At 38.1% G+C, this 19,088-nt stretch overlaps 1 protein-coding gene across 8 annotated transcripts in view; it reads right to left on the bottom strand.

Annotated features, from left to right (window-relative positions):
* Nucleotides 1-19,088, bottom strand: part of SYNE2 (spectrin repeat containing nuclear envelope protein 2) — a 296,778-nt gene that overhangs the window by 164,792 nt on the left and 112,898 nt on the right. For all 8 annotated transcript variants that reach the window (XM_023627878.2, XM_023627880.2, XM_023627881.2 and 5 more), the window contains exons 27-34: nucleotides 18,799-18,925; nucleotides 16,848-17,005; nucleotides 15,844-15,991; nucleotides 14,564-15,174; nucleotides 11,124-11,303; nucleotides 9,332-9,482; nucleotides 2,198-2,356; nucleotides 1,390-1,551 (exon numbers count right to left, since the gene is read on the bottom strand). In XM_023627878.2, coding sequence (XP_023483646.1) covers nucleotides 1,390-1,551; nucleotides 2,198-2,356; nucleotides 9,332-9,482; nucleotides 11,124-11,303; nucleotides 14,564-15,174; nucleotides 15,844-15,991; nucleotides 16,848-17,005; nucleotides 18,799-18,925 — 1,696 coding nt within the window. The remainder of the gene's footprint in view (nucleotides 1-1,389; nucleotides 1,552-2,197; nucleotides 2,357-9,331; nucleotides 9,483-11,123; nucleotides 11,304-14,563; nucleotides 15,175-15,843; nucleotides 15,992-16,847; nucleotides 17,006-18,798; nucleotides 18,926-19,088) is intronic.

Genomic DNA, 19,088 nt, shown 5'->3' with positions numbered 1-19,088 from the left:
CCCACATAGTGATTTTATATAGTCCAGACCAATAATACATAAACAAACAAGCAATTATAAAGAACTCTTCCTAGAGTTAAAAGAGACAATTTTAATTTGTTCCAAATGGCAAAACCTGAGATTACTATTTGGAAACTAGTCTTTTTTGAAACTCTACACAAATGTTGATACTCAGCCTTATGTTTTTTCTAATCTTTTTTTTTTTATTTGATTTGATTTTTTCCTTTTTCTCCCCAAACCCCCCGGTACATAGTTGTATATTCTTCATTGTGGGTCCTTCTAGTTGTGGCATGTGGGATGCTGCGTCAGCGTGGTTTGATGAGCAGTGCCATGTCCGCGCCCAGGATTCGAACCAACGAAACACTGGGCCGCCTGCAGCGGAGAGTGCGAACTTAACCACTCGGCCACAGGGCCAGCCCCTCTAATCTTTTTTGAAGAACTGCTTAATTCAAATTATGACAGCTGGGGTTAATGGTCTTAGGGCAGGGAGTCTGTTTTTATAAAAAAAGTTTTATTGGAGCCCAGCTACTTTCAAGCATCTATGTATTGTCTATAAGTGACTGCTTTCATGCTACAACAGTAGGGTTGAGCAGTTGTGACAGTGACCAAATTATCTACAAGTCTAAAATAGTTACAATTTGGCCCTCTAAGAAAAAGTTTGCCAACCCTTTGGGTCTAGACTCACCACCTGGGAACAATTATGCATTTTGATGGGGCTTCTGCCAAGAGTTCTTAACCTTTTTATACTGTAAACCCCTCTGGTGGTCTGGTGAATCCTATGGACCCTTTGCATAATATTTTTAAAACAAAACATAAAATAAATTATGTAGGATGACAAAGGAAAACAATTACATTGGGTTACTGTTACCAAAACATTAAAAATAATTTATAATATAGTAACATATAGGCCTCTTTAATAATACCTTAAATAACAAGATCTAGCAGTGGACCTACTAAATACCATAATTTCAAAGTAGTGATAAGGGGAATAGTTGCAACTACCAGATAACGATTTAAAAGTATCTGTGATTTTTTTGATAACAAAGTCATGCATAATGCTCATCCTATTATGTTTGTTGACTATGTTCATAATTGAAACAAATACTACCTTTTAGTCAGACATTCATGAAAATAAAGATGTGACTGTCCCTATGTAAGATGATTTTATCAATGAACCTCTTGTGTGTGTGTGAACCCGAGATTAATAATACCTGCTAACATCTTCCTGGATATTATAAAGGAAAAGATAGAGTTCAGGTCGTACTCAAGGGATAATGAAAGAAATAAAAGATTTCTTTGTGATTTCTCTACTCCACTTCAAGAAAGCAAACAATATTAAAATGTCAACTGTATACAAAAAGACCACATATTTTATCTCTGTTCAATTACCCTCAGCTTTTCTCTTTCTTCTTCAGTCAGTTGATGTAATCCCATTTCTTGAAGGACCTTTTCAGTCCACTCATCAATGACATTTTTTAAGTTAAAAAGTTTGTCCCATAAAGCAAGAGCTCGACCAAGATTTTCATAGTAGTCTTCTGTCTTCTCATTTATCTACCACAATTAAAAAATAGAAATAACACAGTCAATGGTGAAAAGTATGAGAACCATTGTTTTAGTTGAACACTATTTTTAAGTAGAATTTTAGTTTATCTTTACTGGATATTTTGCTTTATTCATCAACAAAAAAAATTTGCTTTAACATATCACATAGTTCTTTCTTCTACAAAAAAACTTGTTTGATATGCTGCAGCTTATACACAACTGAAAGCAACAGTCTCCCTAATTTCTAAACCACAATAAATAAAAAGTGCTTTTTTAAAACCCACATACAAGAAAGTACGACAGATAAATTCTTAATTTGTAGCTCCTAAAAATGTCATTACCACTCACCAAAAATGTATTAAAAATATATATAGTTGAACATCAATATCCTGCACAGATGAGTAATATATTAACTAGTTTATTTTAAATAAGTTGAGCATGCACTTTTATATCTGAAAGATTACAGACCCATTTGTTAGCAGTGCCTAACTCTGGCGTGAAGACAATTCCTAAGTTATGAATTATATATGATGTGAACATTTCTACAGTGAGCACTTTTGAATTCTGTAAATAGATAAAAATACTAAGGATACAATAGAAAAGATGAACTTAATGTTATAAAATGGAATTTCTAGTCAATTAAATTATCACTTACATCAAGCCATCTATCCACAATAATATTAGCCTCTTTCTCAAAAGGAGGCTCTTCAAAGGTTCTCATTTTATTTAGATGGAATTGTAGATTTTTGCAGATCTGGTTAATCTTGTCTACAACTTCTAAATGTTCATTAAATTCTTCTTTGACAATTTCAATCTGTAAAAAAGATGCGAAACGTTTTGATATACTGACATAGACAAACTGGTAAGAATCACAATTCTATTACTGGCTTTTATTGTGCCACTTTCTCAATGAAAACATTTTAGACTATTAGCCATCTGGTTTATCAATAATCCTATATCCAAATTTCTTCCCATTCTGCATGATGAAATATTTATAACGGTCTAAAACCATGTTTTTTGTCCATGCAAAACAATATTCTACCCAAAAAGGCACCTCCATTCAATGGCATAAAAAATGATAGTTCCTAGATTCCTGTGAAAGGAATCAGCATTGTAACATTGAAGAACCTAAGTGCTCATCTGAATAGAAGAGACAGAACTCTAAAACATCTGTAATATGACTTCTGGTTTAATCTTCCATGATTCTAACTCCAATATCATTTCTCACATGGAAGGTGAAACACTACATTATCAAAAGGCCAATGTTCTTAGACTCCAAAATAAAATTTGATTGTTGACTAACATAATCCTAATGTTTCACTCAATTTATTAATCTTACGTGAGCATTTTAACAATTATATAAAATTTGAAAACAGTGACTTCTCATTAGCAAAAACCTAAAAATTTACACCTTAGGAGGATTTCCATTTCTGAGAATATGGAGTAGACAAACTTTTCCCTATCTTTCCCACTACGTACAACTGAAAACCCTGGGCATCACATACAAAACAAACTTAAGAAGACTGAAAAGTGGGGAGCTCAAGAAGGGGGAATAGCTGTGGCATCAGCTCCTGAAGACAACCTGGCGATGAGTTCCCTGAATCCTCAGATCTCCCAGACTGTGCTGGAGAAGCCAACACCTGGTAATATCAATGGACACAGACAAAAAAAGGCCCCAAGGAAAGCCCGCTCTCTTCAGCCAAAGAATGAAGAATTAGTCAACTTAGCAAGACAGAAAACTTTCAGAAAATAATTGCTCACCAGAGCCAAAAACCACAGAAAAAACTGTGGCCCAACCCCCACCCAGCCAGCAAAGGTCAAGTGCAAAGCCTAGACTTCCACCGTCACCAGGCTGTAACAGGAGCCCCACCCACACCCAACTAGGATAGTGTCAGGGAAGGCCAGGTAGAGAGCTGAGACTTTCATTCTAGCCGGGCAGTAACAAAGCACTCCCCACTGGGATGTCCATGGAGGTCATGCAGGCTGCTGCAAGGAGGAACCAGGAAGCTGTCAATGGAGGGTAGGGAGCCAGAACTCCCACCCACAACCAGCAATAACAAGGAGCCCCCATCTTAAGTGTCAAGAAATTGTCCTTATTTGCAGATGATGTGATCATCTATGTAGGAGATCTCAAGTAATCTACAAAAATACTCCTAGAACTGATATGTGGGTTCAGAGAGGTCACAGGATACAAGATAAACATATCAAAATCAATTGCACTTCTCTATACTAGCAATGAATACATGGACACTGAAATTAAAATATAACACCATTTACAATTACTCAGAAAATCAAACACTTAAGTGTAAATCTAACAAAACAAGAATAGGACTTATTTGCTGAGAACTACAAAATGCCGATGAAAGAAATCAAAGATCTAAATAAATGCAGAGAATACCAAGTTCATGGATCAAAAGACTCAACATAGTAAAGATGTCAGTTCTCCTGAAACTGATATACAGTTTTAATGCAGTTATTTTCAAATCCCAGCAATATTATTTTATAAATATAGAAAAGATTACTTAAAATTTATATGGACTGGTAAAGGAACTACAGCTAAAACATGTGAAAAAGAAGAATAAAGTAGGAAGAATCAGTCTATTTGATTTTAAAACCTATCATATAGGTAAAAGTAATAAAGATTACGTGGTACTGGCAGACAGATAGACACATAGATCAATGGCAAAGAATAGTGAACCCAGAAATGGACCCACACAAATACACCCAACTGATTTTTGACAAAGGTACAAAGGCAATTCAATGGAGGAAAGAGAGCCTCTTCAACATATGGTGCTGGAGCAACTGGATATCTACAGACAAAAGCATGAACTTTGACCTAAGTCCACACATTGTACAAAAACTAAGTCTAAATGGATGGATGATGGACCTAAATGTCAACCATAACACTATACAACTTTTAGGAAAAAAATAGGAGAAAATCTTCAGGATCTTGAGGTAGGCAAAGAATTCTTAGACTTTCACACCAAAAGCGCAATCCATGAAAGGAAAAATTGATAAATTAGTCTTTACCAAATTAAAAACTTTTGGTCGCAAAAGACCCTGTTAAGAGAACGAAAAGACAAGCTACAGTTTGGGAGAAAATATTTGCAAACCACAAATCTGACAAATGACTATTATCTAGAATATATAAAGAACTCTCAAAACTCAACAGTAAAAATAATCAATCTAACTAGAAAATGGGCAAAAGACATTTCACCAGAGATGACGTACAGATGGCAAACAAGCACAAGAAAAGACGATCAATATCCTTAGCAATTACGGAAATGTAAATTAAAACCACAATGTGATACCACTACATACCTATCAGAACGAGTAAAAGAACAAATAGGGACAATATGTAATGCTGGCAAGGATGTGGAGAAACTGGATCACTCATAAATTGTTGACGGGAATGTAAAATGGAACAGCCACTCTAGAAAACAGTCTGGCAGTTTCTTCAAAAACTAAATACACAATTAACATACAACTCAGCAACTGTACGCCAGGGCATTTATCCCTGAGAAGTAGAAATTTATGTTCACACAAAACCCCCTACAGGAATGTTTATAGCAGCTTTATTTATAATAACCAAAAACTAGAAACAACCCAGATGTCCTTCAGTGGATGAAAAGTTAAACTGTGGTGCATCCATACCATGGAATATTACTTAGCAAGGAAAAGGAAAACAAACTATTGATACATGCAAGAACCTGAATGAATCTCCAGAGAAATATGCTATGTGAAAATAGCCAATCCCAAAAGGTTACCTACTGTCTGACTTGATTCATATAAGATTTTTGAAGTGACAAGTTATAGAAAGGGAGAACATATTAGTACTTGTGAGGAGGTGGGGGCAAGAGGGAAGTGGGTACAGCTATAAAATGAGAACACGAGAGATCCCTGTGGTGAAGGAAACGTTCTTTATCTTGAACCTATCAATGTCAGTATCCTGATTGCAACATTGTACTATAGTTTTATTAAGATTTTACCACTGGGGAAACTTAGTAAAGGGTACACAGGATCTTTCTGTATTATTTCTTACAACTGCATGTGAATCCACAATTATCTTAAAATTAAAAGTTTAATTTAAAAAATTAAAATTACACAAAATTTTTTTAAATGGAAAAAACATAACTAGGGATGTTTCTGCCTCCTGACTGGATGCTGACGGATACACAGAGAGAGCTGAGATGCAAACTCAGGTGTTTTTTCTCCTGGTTCAGGACTCTTTGCATTGGAGCATAACAAATGCTTCTTCAATTAAATGAAAAAAATACATATACGTATCCTAATTTTTACTACATTCAAAGGACCTTGTCGTTACATTGACACAGCTACCACTGGGAGAGGAGAAAAGAAAGAGCCGGAGAGGGCACTTTCAGCATTGATAGGAATTGTGGGCTTTGTTCTACAATGAATGGAAGGGGTAAAAAGAAAACCAGGCTCCCTCTGACATCTCCCAAACTGTATAGTCCCCTGACATCCTAGGCTTCTAGTCTTACTTTCGCACTTCTCTCTTTCATTAAAGAGAGTGGAAACCTGGCACCATGTCCCAGGTTTGGTTTTAAAGGACAAAAATCCTCAGTGGTATCCTATTTCAGCCATGGGTGCAAAGTATCGTGACAATACACACCACAGAAACTGATTGTTCCTGAAGACAGTACCCAAGTCATCACAAAACTAACTGAAAGTTACGTTAACAAGCAGCACTAAAGTTTGCTTTTGTCAGACAGTTATAAAAGCGCCTGAGAAAAGAATTAAACACTAGTGTGCTAGAACTTCTATATCTTCCATACAAAATAATCCATTATTTCAGCAAATACATGAAGCGCCCCTATGTTAGATACCACACTAGAAACAAGGATTCTTAACAAAATAAGAAAAGCCTGGACTTGTATACATTTCTCAAAGGTAATTACAGCTATTTTAATAATTTTTAAAACGCCTTTGTGGTCAAACCTTTACAGTTGAGAAAGGGGTACAGACAAAGCACAGTTAACCAATTTTTACTTCTGCCATTTACATATTCCAAACGCGTTTTCAGGGAAAGCAATATTATGATGATTGAAACATGACTTTGTAGTCAGATAGATATGGGTTTAAATAGTGATTCTGCCATTTATTAGCCATATAATCTTGGCAAAGTTACTTAATGTCTAGCCCCACTTTTTTTCCTTTTCTACAGAAAAAGTTGCCAAGCTGTCCAAACGCCAAGACACCAACTGGACCATATTTACTAGTGAGCAGGATCAGTGTGCCTGAAAAATCAACACACAGATAGGGCTCTTTTTTCTGCTTCGTGTTGCTTCCTTACTGTTGAACAGCTGAGAGTTGCAGCTCCTTGAGACCAGCACTATGCACCCCCCTTCACATGAGCTGAAGAACTCAGGTCACCGCCTCAGTATCTGAGCTACTCCGGGCAGCCAAGAAAAGGGTGATAAGATTCCAAGATTTGGATTTAGATCCGGACAAAACAAAGGCCTTGTGGACACTGCATGCTCGAACCCATTTTTTACTAGACAATTTGTTGAGGCCTGGCCATTTGTGCAGATAATAATAAAGCAGTACCATTTGGTCTCATTTTTTTACTATATATCTCCCTTGACAATCCCACAGGAAATCAGGAAAACTGGCAGCACAGAGTTGGGAATTCTTTGCTCTTTGTTCATAACAATATCTTAATAACATTAAAACCCCTACAGAAAGAAAAAAAAAAATTGGGGCCGGCCCCGTGGCCGAGTGGTTAAGTTCACGCGCTCCACTGTGGTGGCCCAGGGTTTTGCCAGTTCAGATCCTGGGCGCAGACATGGCACCACTCATTAGGCCGTGCTGAGGCAGCGTCCCACATGCCACAACTAGAAGGGCCCACAACTAAAAATATTCAACTATGTACCAGGGGGATTTGGGGAGAAAAAGCAGAAAAAAAAAACCTGGGGCCAGCCCAGTGGCGCAGCAGTTAAGTGTGCACATTTCGCTTCGGTGGCCCAGGGTTCGCCAGTTTGGATCCTGGGTGCAGACATGGCATCGCCTGGCAGGCCATGCTGTGGTAGGCGTCCCACGTATAAAGCAGAGGAAGATGGGCACAGATATTAGCTCAGGGCCAGTCTTCCTCAGCAAAAAGAGGAGGATTGGCAGCAGATGTTAGCTCAGGGCTGATCTTCCTCAAAAAATAAATAAATATATAAACCCTACAGTTACTTCCAAAATTCTCTAAGCCATGGTTTTCTCACCAGCATAACAGGGATAAAAATACTTACATTACACAGTTATTGTGAGAATGAAATGATATAATAATATGCAAAGCACTTGGCACACAATGAAAAAGCCATCAATGATAGAAGTGACCATTAGCATCATCGTTACTATCATTGTTATTATTAGTAATAGTAGTATTACTTAAAACCTCAAGCCCACATGATAATCTTATTTGGAAATAAAACCAATTTTGCTGGCTTCAGGGTTTTTCAGCTTCTGGGGCAAATCATTTATTGGAGTAGATGGGGCATGGTTTGGCCAGTGAAGAAAGAAGGAAATTAGTAAATTTATAAAGTGCTGCAATGAATATCTTTGGTATTAAGAATTTTTCCATATTTAAGATTACATCCTTAGGATATATTCCTAGAAGTAAAATATTTGGACAAATGGTGGAAAGATTTTGAAATATCTTGAATAACATTGTCAAAGTATTTTCCAAAATGGTAGTACTAACATACTCTTTCACCAGCAATATAAAGAGTGCTTATTTCATTGACTATCAAAAAGGTAAACAAAGGTATTTTCAAGTAATTTTGGTTTCCTTTGATTACCTGTGAGGTTGAACTATGTCTCTTTTTTTTTTTTTTTTTTGACAATTGTCCATTTATTTCCAAAGTACAAATATCCATTTGGATCTCAGTGATTTTCTCACTAATTTTTATGAGTTCTCTACACATTATTGTAAACCTTCCCCGTCATATTTATTGAAAATACTTTTCTACTTTAAAGCGTTACTTTTAAGTAAAAAATTGAAGCTTCCCTTGATGTTGTTAAAAGAACTTACTGGAAGTTTAATAAAATAAAAAATTCCCAGCAACTGGGAAGTTTAATAAAATTACTTGCTAACAACCAGGTGTATCAAGTAGACTAGATTTCATACAGACTTTTGACACTTTGTCATAAAACCAACAGGAAAAGCCACTTTCTGAAATATGGTAATATACTGTAATATAGTGTATTCTTCTCTAACTATTCCATTCTTCTGCCACTCTGGTTGATGCCCACATAAAACTGTAGGAAATAATGACACCTAGTGTCCAAAAACATTGTTCTTATTAGAATACAAAGTTGTGATTGGCGAGGCTATGAACACAGATGGAGCAACTTGGAGATGAACTCACATGCTTTTACAAAAGCTAATAAATTGAAAAGTAATTTTTCCTTTGTCCATTAACAACAGAGAGGATTTTCCTACTCTCTTCATGCTCGCAAGGCTGCAGTGAAGTCTCAGGTTCCTTTTAGGTAGAAGGCCAGCGCAAAGACCGTTACAACCCTAGGGGGCAATCCTCGACTCCAACAGAACCACACGGCTGGTGTCAGAAGGCAAAGCGAAGCAACCCAGCATCAACCTGGGGACTGATTCTTTCCAAGCCATGATGAGAAAGTCAATAAATTCTTAAATATCTGGTAAGATAGAGTCCCTAGTAACTTCTTTGAAGCCAAGTTTTGAAAATGACTCTATTTATAATATCCTCTTTGTTGTCGGGCTTTTAAGTGAGGCCACTGTGTAGCTTCCTTTGGAATTTGGACTCACCTCTGCTATCCTTTTCTTCAGATTCTCCTTTCCCATGTATGAAGCCTGAAGGGAGATGACATTCTCTTCTTTTTGAATCAAAGTTGTCAGGACACTTTTAAAACTCTGATATTGTTTTAAGAGCTCCAAAACTCTCTCACATTGGTCAAGGCTATGAAGAGAAAAAAACGTAAAACAGCTAAACGTCTGAAGAAAACAAAACCACTCTCTCTCTTTGTAAGTATTCTACAATAATGGCTAATAAGTTATACAAGGATTTTTCATCTTGACATGGTTTAACATTGTTTTACCAATTTATTTTAAGAATGATGGCACATTCATTTATCTGGCAAATGGATGGTATAAATAATCACTGGATTAGTATTTTCACCAGATTGATGACTGGACACTAATTAGTCACGTGACCTTAGATAAGGCACTTTAGCCCTCTGTGGACCTCAGTTCTTCCCTCTGTAAAACTGAAGGTAGACTAGACCAAATACCACAGGCAGGCTTCATCTTGACCACTGTACACTCAGGTTCCGGCAGAAAACAGGAGGTATACTCAGATGGAGTTCTGTGGTGAAAGGACCACGGAGAGCAGAGTTAAGGGAAATCGTCAGAGCTTAGGTACCCAGGGACTAGGCAACGTCACAACAGGCATGCCACTTGGCCCAAGGGGAAAGGGAGAAAGTGTCCTGAGCCAAAGAGGAGGGCATAGCAAGAGTTGCCAGAACCACTTGTTGAAAAGGGAAGGAGTTAAGACAACACTGACCTCTTTCTCTTCTTGTCTTCTCATCTGTTAGTACCTCCTACTTCCTAACCCAACTGGAACCCTTGGCCTGAGTGGTACAGTCTGTAGGGATCAGGCCTCCTGACCACTGCCACCCGCAGGCAGAGAATAAAGGAGAGAAGGTATGGATGGAGAATAGTCAGCAGAATGGCCAGCTGGGACTCATAGGTAGTGGCTGTCACACAGTTAAAAAAACTTTTGAGCCTTGACCAGGCTCCGTAGGAAAGACCGTGGTAATTGACAGGCAACATCTGCCATTCAAGGAAGGTGGTATGGTAGAATAACGTCCCCACCCCCAAGGATGTCCACATCCTAATCCTGCTTCTTGTGAACATGTTACCTTACATGGCAAAAGGGACTTTGCAGATGTGATTAAGTTAAGGATCTTAAAATGGGACATTATCCTGGATTATCCAAGTGGGTGAAATATAATTAGAAGAGTCCTTACAGGCAGGAGACAAGAAGATCAGAGTCAGAGAAGGAAATGTGGTGAGAGAAGCAGAGGGGAGAGAGGGAGAAAGCGAGAGAGAGTTTGAGATTAGAAGATGCTCCGCCGCTGGCTTTATTTAAAGATGGAAGAAGGGGACACAAGCCAAGGAATGTAGTAGGAGGCTCCAGAAGATGGAAAAGGCAAGGAAACAAATTCTCTCCCAGGGCCTCCAGAAAGGAACGCAGCTTGATTTTAAGATTTCCAGCCTCCAGACTGCCGGAAAGGTTAGTTGTTTTTAAACCACTAAATTTGTGGTAATTTGTTCCTGCGGCAATAGAAAACTAATACAGGTGGAGGTGATAATTATAAATATACTAGCTATTTATTATCCCTCCTAGAGAACCTCTTCAATTCATTTATCTGAGGTTCCAGGTCTTGCTCCAGACACTAGACCAGTGAGCTCCCTGCGTGAAACTCTTAAGTCTGCCCCACCTTTAGGCCCATGGGAGTGTGTTTTCAACATTAAAGTTTCAAAAAGTTAATTGTGCAACGGACAGTTTTCGGATTTGGGAGGGATTTTTTTCCCTTACCATTCAGTGACCGAAGCTTTTGCATTCTCCCACAAGAGGGCTGTCTCTTGGCACTGTTGACTCAGAGCTTTTTCCCTGCCATCTTTGAACTGTGGAAGAGAATTTGCCACTTGTTGCAGGTGTTTCTTTTCTTCTTCATATTCATCCAGATCCTTATCCAGTCTGATTAATGATTTTTTCCTTGATTATGAAAGAGAAAAATTTGATAGCTAATTATTACCCAATTTGATTCGGCACAAATATGGGTAATTCGGGGGAACACGCTAACCTTAATTTGTTCTCATGAGGGTTAAGCCAAAATTACACAATCTTCTTACAGGGTTCCAGAGGCTCTTTGTATTTCCAGAATACTAATTTGGTGTTTTAAATATAACAAATATACAAAACCACAAGGAGTAACATTTCTCTCTGATGAACACATTTGTAAAGCATGTGTAAATGCATTGAGAGAAAAGAGAGACAGAGTATGAGTGTGTATATGAGTGGGGAAGACAACATGGTATGGAGAGAAGAAAAGAGACGGATGATAGAGCACTGCAAGCCACTAAGGAAGGGTGGAGGGAGCCAAGGAGGAAGGAAAGAGAAAGGGAAATCTTGCATTTCCACCTCGTGTACAACAGGCTCTCCCAGACCAAAAAGAGTCATTTGAACTAAGGGTTTTAACTTGCAAACTAATCCTGGCAGGATTAACCCCATTGACATAAATCTAAACTGCTTTTATCAGATACTCGTTGCCTTTACTTTCTTTGTTCCAGTTCTCTCTTGAATCCACTCCCATAAGGCTTTCTCTCTCTACTGCTCCTGCAAAACTGCTCCTCAAAATCTCCAGTAACCTCCACAGTGCTAAATCCATGTTCCATCCTCAGTCTTTGCTTCCTTCACTAGTCAGCAGCATTTGTAAGAACTGATCACTTCCTCCTCGTTGAAAGACCTTCTCACTTGACTCCAGGACTCTCTTGATTTTTCTCGTACTACATTGCCTACTCCTCAGTATCTGGCTGGTTCCTCCTCATCTCTCTGATCTCTTAACACGAAGTGCCCCAGAGTATACAATGTGGACCTCTTCTCTTGTCTATCTAAACTCATTCTGCTAGCAATCTTAACCATTTCATGGCTTTAAATAGCATATTAAAATGCTAATGACTCTCAAATATATACCTCTAGCCTAGACCTCTCTCCTGACTCCTGATGCCATCTTTTTTGCGGACAGCAATAACAAAATGGAATAAGATATGTATAGGCTTCTAAAATGGAGCTGGGAGGCCATTAAGGAAGTGGGGCTTATGCAGCACATACACTACATCCACCACCAGATGTTAAGTGAACTTTTGAGCTTTATCTGACACCAGAGGTCACGTCTTGAAGCACTTCCTCATTCCAAAAATGGACAGTCTGCCTAGATACAACCCAAGGACATGTTGGCAAGTCAGCTCACCCCATGAGCTGTTCAATACAAACCTTTATGGGTCTGTGTCTTTTGCCTTTATAAACTCCTGCTTCCCTTGTCTTTCTCGGAGCACATTTTGAGTTTCTACCTGAATCTGTGTCTCCTTAATTGCAATTCTAATTGCCAAAAAAATCTGCTGTTTGAGTTATAGTGGATTTTTTCTCTGGTCAACAATTTTTAAGAGTCTTGTTGATATTGCTACTTGAATGTGAAATAAGTATTTTGAACCTACCATTTCTAAAACTGAGCACACCTGATCTTTCATTCAATACCTGACAAACTTCAGTCTTTCTCATCTCAGTTAATGGTAACTCCATTCCTCTAGTTGCTCAGGTCAAACCTTGGAATCAGTCTTGACTCTAATCTTTCTTTTGCACCCCATGTACAATGTATTAACAAATCTTGTAGCCTCTATCTTCAAAATATACACAGAATCTTAACACGTTTCACCACCTCACCACTGGTCCATGTCACCATCCCTCATCTGGATTACCGCATAAATTAACCTAGACTTCCTCTGTCTTCCCCTGACTCCTACAGTTTATTTTCAACATATCAGCCAAGACAGAACCTGTTACAATGAAAACCAAATCATTTCCCTCTGCTCAGAACCCTCCAAAGACTTCCCATGTTACTCAGTGAAAAAGCCAAAGTCAACACATGGCCGCAAGTCCCTACATGAGCTGAGCCCCATCACATCCATTAACTCTCTGACCCCCTTTCACACCTCTTCCCTCACTGCTGACCTTCCCACCTCCTACCTTCTCCTCTAACACACCACGCCCTGTCCCACATTTGGCCTTTGTACCTTCTGCTCCCTCAGCCTGGAAGTCTCTTCCTCTAGATAGTCACTTACTTGTCCTCTCATCCCATCTTCCTCAAAGGTCACCTTCTCAGTAAAACTGTCCCTAACGACCCTATCTGAATTGCAACTCCCTCCTTCCTTCCTTAATTTTTCTCCATAGCTTTTATCACCATCAAGCATACTGAATATCTTACTCCTCCCACTAGATAATAAGCTCTATAAGGTGCAAGAATTTTTGTCTGTTTTGTTAACTGCTGAATCCCTGGTCCCTAAGAAAGTGCCTGGCAAACAATACATATTTGTTCTACAAACAATTCAATTAAAAATTAAAGCAATTTGTTACTTACAAATGCATTTTTTCATTTATAAATTAATATTTAATTATTACTTATTTATAAATATATAATAAAAATTTATTAACAATTAAATTATCAACCTAATTAGTTATTAGTTCAACACCTCATTAAGAATTAGGGCACTATAGGAATGAAAGTCTCATTGAGACTTAGGTCACAGGGAAATTTCAGGGGGAAGAGCTTGGTCAGCTGAAAAGCCACAGAGAACACTGAGCCTGAGAGACTAGAGGTGGAGGAGGAGACTGAAGGTAGGAGTGATTTAGAAAAGAGATTCTTGCAACATTTTCATTTTTAGGACCCGGAGGCCATACTCTGAAGGCCAAAATTAAAATAGCAGCACTCATATAGAAGGCTGCCAGCCTCAGTTTACTGCTCAGTCTTCAGAATCAACACTAACCTTAGCTTACCTCTTAAATTCAGCCCCATGTCCTCCCACTCATTCCCACTCTCATCCTGCTGGGAAGAGAGGAGGAGACCAAACAATGAAAGAAGCAGCATGGACAATATGTGGCATGTGCATCTTCCACCACTTGTTTCTTTATTGACACATGTGTGGAATTTTCCAGGTCTTCCCCCATCATGAGAACTCCAAAATAAATACAAGGCAGTAAAGAGACTTTGAAGTAACTCATGAATCTAATACATATCTTATTTCACTACTCCTTTGTCCATGACCATGTACACTTGTTGAAAAGTGAACAGAAAAGAATGCTGAACACTGAATAGAGTGGATGGAATAGAAAGACATAGAAAGTATTTGGTTCACCTAACAGATATTTGAAAATACAGAGAAGTGTCATCCTGCACGGATATAGGCAGAAACCATACTTACCTTTGTTTCACAGCTGGAACGGTTGGATCCTTCAGACCAATTTTACTGATTTGATCGTGCACGTCTTGGATATTTTTCCGGAGTTCATTATTTTTGAAAATACAAGTCTCTAGTAACTTGTCTTCTTCAGTGAGTTCCTCCTGTGTGCCATAGCCACCTTTTTCAAATACGTTTTTGGACAAAGCATCAAGAAGTTTTTCACAAGAGCTGTCTTCACCCTGTTCAGCATCTTTAAAGCTTATATTAAGCATCTTCAAACATTCATCCAAATGTCTGGCCTTGTCTTTCATCACCTGGATTTCTCCCTCTTTCTTTCCTACTGTCAAAGTACTTTCTGGTTCCACCTGTGTCTCTGAGGCTGAAAGGTCTGTAACAAGCTCAGGAGAGAGTTCAGCTGTTCTCAGAGAAGCCAAAAAGTCTTCCAGCACTTTGAGGGCATCTTGACTCCTCTGCACCTTGTGGTTCATTTCTTCAAGTTGTGTTCTGTGTTCCAATATAATATTCTGTGTTACATGTAGATCAAGAGGGTGTAATTCCTTTAATGCAGAGTTGCACGACTGTTCCAAATTGTTACATATTTCAATCTGTTTTGCTATGGAATCTTGGATAGTCTAAAATAAAGGTAAGGAAAGCTGAAAAGACTGAGGCAAAAAAAGACAGTGAACGTCAGAAACTAACCTCAAATTATGTGACTACATTTGATCTAGAAACCTGCTTCTCAGTGTAACCAGGGCTCATAGTTTCTACAGAAGGAAACATTTTAATTATAAACGGTCAGATGGCCCAGCTGTTTCATTATCTCATCCTCTTCCTGATGTTTCAATCCCCAAAAGCAAACAGGTATATAAATATATTCCTTCGAGGAGAATAATTAGAGATTGAACTGTTGAGACATCTGTTTATAATCTGAAAAATAAAACTTAAGTGTTTTTTATTTAAGATGGGATATGGAATGAGTAAACTGCAGAATATGCTAATTTAAGCATATGGGTCTAGTACGATATTTAAGATTTTAGTCATTAGAGAAGGCATTCATAAGCCAGCCTTCATTTTGAATTCAAAGAAAATACCTCATTATTTACCCAGCATACCTACTTCCAAATTTGCAAGGAATTAAAGAGTTGAGAAATAAATACCAAGTCTAAATTAGTGAAGATCTTTCTCTCATGGCTTATATTCTAAACATATACTATTGATGTATAATTAACAATCCATAAACATGGGTAAATCTCTGAAGAATTGATTTATTCTATAAATATACTGTGATAACTTATATTTACCCCCAGGTGTTGATAAATGCCATCAGCATCACTGAGATGAAATTCTTGAATGGCCATTTCACGGAGGAGCAGGTCTGAGCCACAGAGAAGGAGCGATTCCTTCTCCACAGGTACCACAATCTGCAGTGCAGTCTCCAAAGACTCCATTCTGGGTGAAAAATAAACCAGGCATGAGGGAAAACACAGCAGAAAGATATCCTATAAAATATAGTAATGCTGTTAGTTAACCAAGAACAAAAAATAATTACCCAATAAAAATGCATACAATGATATATACAGATCATCACATTAAAACTCAAACCCAGCGATCCAAACTGCCGAAGAATGAGTTGTTTCCTATATTCAGATGTTCTTCATAGTTTAATAGATACCACACTGAATGGAAATGTTTTGTAAAACATACAAGGCTTTTCCTTCTTTTTTGAAATACAAAATACTGAATGTAATATAACTTTGCCTTGAAGACAAAGAAATCTCATTATGAATACTAGTTATTTTATTAGTAAAAATATAATAGAGTTCAAAGAATAGGCTCTACTGATAATAAGTTGAAAGGTGTGACTCTGGATTAATAACGTACAGACTCTGAGTCTCAGCTTCCTCCTACGTAAATGGGGATATGGACAGAGGACACACTTCCTGCATATAGGTGATGAAACAGTGCTCTCATTGTAGAAATGAGGAATCAAGGTCTAGAGGAATTATGGGACATGGCCAAATTCACGCCCAAGGGGGCACAGCGGGAAGAGCGTGGCCTTTGGAATTCAATAGACTACGTTCCACTGAAGGCTCTGGCCAGTGGTGTGGCTTGGTTGTCTCATTTAGCCTCCCTGAGCATCAGTTTCCTCATCAGTAAAATGCAGTTATAATGGTAGCCCATCTTACGGTTGTTGTGACAACTAAATTAAATAACATACTTGGTATAGTACTAGCCTAGCTTAAAATGGCATTTAAAAATTTTCTAAATTTAGTAAATTCATGGTTAATAGATCTCAGTATTATACCTGGTATTAAGACTCATCTGAAGCTCTCTTTCTTTTTCCTTTAAACTGTCTCTTGTCTTAATTATAAAAGGCTTCTGTACGTCACTCTCAAGTTCTTCTAACTTCAGTGAAGTGATTTCAAACTCTTTCCAGCAAGCATCAGTTTCATTTTTTAAGACCTAGGTGAAATGCATAAATTAATTTATCACCTAATGGGCTAACAGGCACAATTATTCTGTTCTTACAAAATGAGATGTTCACAAACTATGGACACAAACACACAGCTTCAGGTGAAAATACATTAGAAAAATATTTTCCAACCATCTACAAGTGAAGTATCTTTCAGGGAACAATGATATTAACTGTGCTCTCAGAAGACCCATTCTGTGAAGTCAAGGGAGTCAACATTACGACTGTCAAAGGAATCCAAACTCCCCCCTAAGTTAGGTGCACAGAATACAATTCAGAAAGATACATACAGATGTAAGAACAAATACTCTGTTTCCTGTAGATAATACATCTTTGTTTCTCCCTAAACCAAAAGAAAATGGAAGTGAACCAAAACAGCTTCTATCAGTTGAGAAGTGAACGAAATTAATTTATTATTTATAATTAAACATCTAAAAACTCTGTACTATTCCAGTTCCTTATCTTGGTTCTTAAAAAAAAAAAAGGCACTGCTACAGAATTTTACTGAGTGTTCATCTGTATAATTTGTTCTTCACTTTCCCCAAGGATTAGTACAGCTTTGCTAACCAGCTATTCAGTCACTGGGGTAAGGTCCCCAGACAGTTTTGTAATTATGATGAAAACGTGCTAAATCCATGACTTGAAGAACAGAGATTTTAATATATGAATTTTGCTTATTTAGATGGAAAATTGAGAGAAGCCAGATGGTAGAGGATGACTCAGGAAGTGGCATCATGAAAGGAAGATAAGTAGAAAATACAGGAGGCATTGGAAGAACCACCCAGGGCCCTTTTCTCCACCTGAGGGGTTTTCTGTGAGAGTTCCCTGTAATGCATTTCCAAGCATACAGCAAGAATGTTGCACTGCGATGCTCAGATCACCTTCAAACCAAGAAAGATATTTATCTGTAGAGCTTCCAATTGCTGTGCCCACCACCAGATAGAGTTTTTTTCTGTAGCTCCTGAGTCAAATGGAAGACTCTCTGATGGGTCTCCAGAAGATCATCCATCACTTAGAGTGAAAACTCCCTCCACTGTCTGCCCCTTTCTTATTGCCCAACATCAGAGAGACAATGTGACAACTTAGTCAAGATGAAGAATGATTAAAACATGAGACCGGCCTCGTGCCCAAGTGGTTAAGTTTGTGCGCTCCGCTTCGGCAGCCCAGGGTTTCACTGGTGCGGATCCTGGGCGTGGACATAGTACTGCTCATCAGGCCATGCTGAGGCAGCATCCCACATAGCTCAACCAGAAGGATCTACAACTAGAATACACAACTATGTGCTGGTGGGCTTTGGGGAAAAGAAGGGAAAAAAAAAAAATGATTGGCAACAGATGTTAGCTCAGGTGCCAATCTAACAAAAAAAAGAATGATTAAAACAAATATTCAGAGTCACTGGTTTTTCATGTATTGTTAATTTTGGAGCAAAAGAAGCAGCATTTGTTGAAATTGCCTTCAAACATATTGTTTTGACCAATTCATTTGAAGCCCTCATCCTCATCCCAAGCACAATCCAAAACCCTGCAGGCCACAAGATCGAGAGTACCAAAGCAGAGCATGAGCAATAACTTAGGATCCTGAACCAAAGTCTCTCCTGGGTTTGGTACTTGAATGCAAATCACTTTCTGGAATCAGGCGACATTAGAAATGCAATCCGACAAAGAGAGCACTTTGGAAACACCTCACATATGTGACCTCAACAAAAATGGTAAAGTCCATACTTACGGTGATATTATTTTCTAATAAAAGAGATAACTAGAGGAAAAATATTTCCAGTAATTACCTGTAGATCTGTCAGTTTTTCCTGCAGACAAGTGCTACTCCTGTCCCTGTCACTCGAGAAATCAGAAGTAATCCTGAATTTGCTGTTTTGCAGGTGTAGTTCAAGAGTTTCTCTGTGAGTTTCATACCTGAGAAAAAAATTAAATGCGATGTTACTTAATTTTAAAAATAAGACAAAAATTTTTTAAATTACTACCAATTGTGCACGAAGAAATCCCAGGGGATTTCTATCAAAGTTATTGGACCACATGCAAAAATTATGACTGAAGGATGATAAAAACTTATTAAAAT

This window comes from Equus caballus, chromosome 24 (genome assembly GCF_041296265.1).
Source record: "Equus caballus isolate H_3958 breed thoroughbred chromosome 24, TB-T2T, whole genome shotgun sequence".
In the NCBI taxonomy this organism is placed as follows: Eukaryota; Metazoa; Chordata; class Mammalia; order Perissodactyla; family Equidae; genus Equus; species Equus caballus.
The sequence above is the reverse complement of the archived record's forward strand: the minus strand, read 5'-3'. Positions and strand labels throughout refer to the sequence as shown.